At 58.3% G+C, this 3,636-nt stretch overlaps 1 protein-coding gene across 1 annotated transcript; it reads left to right on the top strand.

Annotated features, from left to right (window-relative positions):
• The first annotated feature begins 1,095 nt into the window (after positions 1–1,095).
• Positions 1,096–2,824, top strand: LOC147972372 (protein SHORT INTERNODES 1-like). Its single transcript, XM_087521424.1, has 2 exons — positions 1,096–1,893; positions 2,003–2,824. Exons 1-2 carry the CDS (start codon positions 1,332–1,334, stop codon positions 2,431–2,433), a joined length of 993 nt encoding a protein of 330 aa, XP_087377550.1. The 5' UTR covers positions 1,096–1,331; the 3' UTR covers positions 2,434–2,824.
• The last annotated feature ends 812 nt before the right edge of the window (positions 2,825–3,636 follow it).

The raw sequence follows: 3,636 nt of genomic DNA, 5'->3' as shown, positions 1-3,636 counted from the left end.
GCACCAATCAACTGGTCGTGGTAATACTCCACGACGCATGATTTGATACCACACACGGCGGGCGAGGCGGCCGGGACTGTGCGTGGTGGAGCCGGACCCGCCGCCGGCGTCCACGTCCTCGGGATCCTCTGACTCTGCCCGCCGGTCGCCAGTCTCTCTGCGCCAAAGCGTCCGAGTTTCAGCGCGTTTCCATGCAGGGCCATGCCACGGACCAAGAATTGACCGATGCAGAGCACTGTAGCCGACGTGAGTGGAGGCAGGGCAGGGATGGCATCGATCGAGGGCGCCGCGCGAGGCCACGACCACGACGACCGCGATCACGATGGAGTGAAGCCCCGGAAACGGGCCACGTTGGGCGCGGAAAGCTGTCCGCATCTGCATGCGACACGGCAGCTTCGAAAGAAAAAGGCGCGCGCGCGGCTGGCTGGCTCCCGTGTTTTCCGGCGCCCTTGACCGGCCGCGGCCGGCCCCCGCGCGCCGCCGACCGCCGTCCGTGCGCGATCCGACGGTGGCGCCGGTGTTCTGGAACCAACCAAGCAACAAATTGCGGTGCAACTGTGCGGGTGAAAGACCCTCCGCCGGTGCAACTTTACAGGGCCGAATTGAATATTGCATTGACTAGTGCGTGTGAGAGTAGCGGACATGCATGGCATGGCATGGCGCGGCGTGGGGGCAGCTGGATTCCGGAGCACGCCAATGATACGGGCGCGGCGCGGCAGCGGCAGGCAAACATTTACTCGTGGTACATTCCATCCGGGCCGGCGGCCGGGGCCGCGCGCCATGCTTATTCTATTGCGCCACTGTTGTGCTGTGCCCTTTTCCCTCGCAACATCAGCTGCAGCAGCCGCCCGCCGCGTTGCCGTGTTGGGTGCCTGCCTACCCCCCTCACTCACTCACTCCCTCGCCTGTGCCTGTGCTTGTGCTGCAAACTCCAAGCTTGTTTTGAGAGAGAGAGAGAGAGAGAAGGGGAGGGGAGGGAGCAGGCAGGGCAATAAATGGCAGCTTTGGTGCGCGCAGGCACCATGGCGGCGTAGCAGGCCCTCTCTGTCGCCTCACCGTCTTAACTCGCACGCGACCCCCCACCCCCCCCCCCCCCCCCCCCCCCCCGCGGCCACGCGGACTTTTACTCCTCCTCCACCTCCTCACCCTCCTCCTCCTCCCCATCCTCTTCTCTTCCCTTCCCATCGACGAGGCCAGCAGCCGGACATACCGCAGTACGTAGGTAGGAAGATAGCGCGTACTCCTACACGAGCTAGCGCATGGCCAGGGCAGCGACTGTAGATAGAGTGAAATAGAGGGAGATCGGCACGGCGGCCTATGGATTTGGGCGCATGGCGGGCTTCCCTCTAGGCACCGGAGGAAGCGGCCGCGACAGCTCCGCGTCGCCGCCCGGCGTGCACCCGTCCGACGCGTCCACCTTCCTCTACGCCACGCGCGGGGGCGGCTTCCAGCTATGGGGCCAGCCGCAGGACCAGCAGCAGCTCACGCACCCCTTCTACGCCCCCAACCTCATCCGCTTCGCCACCGATGACCTCCCCGCAGGCGCCGCGCAGTCGCTCGCCGGCGCGGCCTCCTCCTCCTCCTCACGCGGGGCGCGCGCTGCCGCCCTGGCCGGCACCGGCGGCGGCACCAGCTGCCAGGACTGCGGCAACCAGGCCAAGAAGGACTGCCAGCACCAGCGCTGCCGCACCTGCTGCAAGTCCCGGGGCTTCGCCTGCTCCACCCACGTCAAGTCCACCTGGGTTCCCGCCTCCAAGCGCCGCGAGCGCCAGCAGCAGCTCACCGCGCTCGCCGCCTCCGCCGCCGCGACCACGGGCGGGGCTGGCCCCTCACGCGACCTCACCAAGCGCCCCCGCGCTCGCCTCGCGGCCACCACGCCCACCACCTCCTCAGGTACGTACTATATACCACGTACGTGGTGCAAAACCTACACCTTCCATGCCTCCATGCTCCCGGATCTGACGCTAAAACCTGTGTTTTCTTTTTGTGTGTGCGTGTGTAGGGGATCAGCAGATGGTGACGGTGGCGGAGAGGTTCCCGCGGGAGGTGAGCTCGGAGGCGGTGTTCCGATGCGTGCGTCTCGGGCCGGTGGACCAGGCCGAGGCGGAGCTCGCGTACCAGACCACCGTCAGCATCGGCGGCCACGTGTTCAAGGGAATCCTCCACGACGTCGGCCCCAGCAACGCCCACGCCCAGCTGCAAGCTGCCGCAGGAGGCAGCGGCGGCGGAGGCGGCGACTACCAGTTCCGCCTGACCGGCGACGTGTCCCCGCCGAGCACGGGCGCGGAAGCGGGCGACGCAGGCGGCGGCAACAACCACAACATCGTCGTGTCATCGGCTGTGGTGATGGATCCGTACCCGACGCCCGGGCTCTACGGCTCGTTCCCGGCCACCACGCCCTTCTTCCACGGCCACCCCTACCAGAGACAGTGACGACGCACGGACGCACGTCGACGGCGCCTCCCGCTGTAACACCGTGCCTCCACCCAACCCCTGGTTTCTTCGATCTGTCAATTGATGCATAAATTGATGCTCCTTCCTTCTCTAGAGCCTAGCTATAGCTTAGCTTAATGAGGCCCCGTAATTTAGACCTTTCTAGCTCTTCTTGGGAGCATCTGAGGCGATCAGTCAGTGACATACCCTGTCAGAGCAAATGATTAGAAATCTGACAGTTAGGATCCCGGGAACTAAGCGTGATTTCTTGCACTGCTCTAGCTTGTTTTTTTCTTTCCGGATCTTCAATTGACAGTGTTCTTAACAATCTTGATTTTCCTGCTACTTCTTTCATCAGAGCAATAATATATGATGCTAAGGCTTCTTTAAATTTACTTTTACCACGACGTACTACGTAGCCTCTTCTATTTATCTGTCTTGCACAAGGTGCGACCACTCGGCTTTACTACTCGTTTTCCCTTTGCTCTTCAAAAGCTGCGCCCTAGAAACCTAGTCGACTTTACTTGGTAGCTCGTGGATCCAAGATACTATGTCGCGTCCTTCGCCTTAAGTTAATGGCGTGGTTCTGTTAGTTTTATGGCTAGTACTATATTAGAATTTGGGAGTGAGCCATTGTATGCTCATATAGGAGAGAGGAATGCAAGAAAGTTTGAGACCAAATGATCAGTTGATTGGGAGCTGACCGATCGAGCCATGCGATGATCCCTTTGCTTGATTTCGGTGTTTGTTTTATGTTTCCGAGCTTAGCAGGTATGAGGGGGAATGATTGATTGGTGGCTCATTCATCTCATTTTTGTTTTCGTCATCTATGGCATGAACTTGTTGATTTGTTTTTCCACCACCTTAGATTGCAATTGCATTGGGTACCCAGTTCTGTTTTTTTAATAAATTTATTAGAGTCATCTCACAAGAAATGATGAAGTTTTTTTTACCAAAATAATTATATCCGTTAGTGCTAGCAAACGTACCATTGCAGTTCATTTCAATCTCTAAGTCTGCTTGTGAAAAGCTACGATTTGAGTACAGTAGTAGTATTAACAAATTATGTTATTTTATCTGTATATTTACTTTTTAAGAAATATAATTCGTGTTTGTGAATGAGAAAATTCATGTGTCTGCATGGCTTTTAGCAATAATAGTAGTGGGGTACATAAGCCGGCAGTTTTGATATTGAAGTTAGAA

The sequence above is a fragment of the Triticum urartu genome, chromosome 5A (genome assembly GCF_056163025.1).
Source record: "Triticum urartu cultivar PI428250 chromosome 5A, HENAU_Tu73, whole genome shotgun sequence".
Lineage (NCBI taxonomy): Eukaryota > Viridiplantae > Streptophyta > Magnoliopsida > Poales > Poaceae > Triticum > Triticum urartu.
Note: the sequence above shows the minus strand (reverse complement) of the source record. Positions and strands in the feature narration are given on the sequence as shown.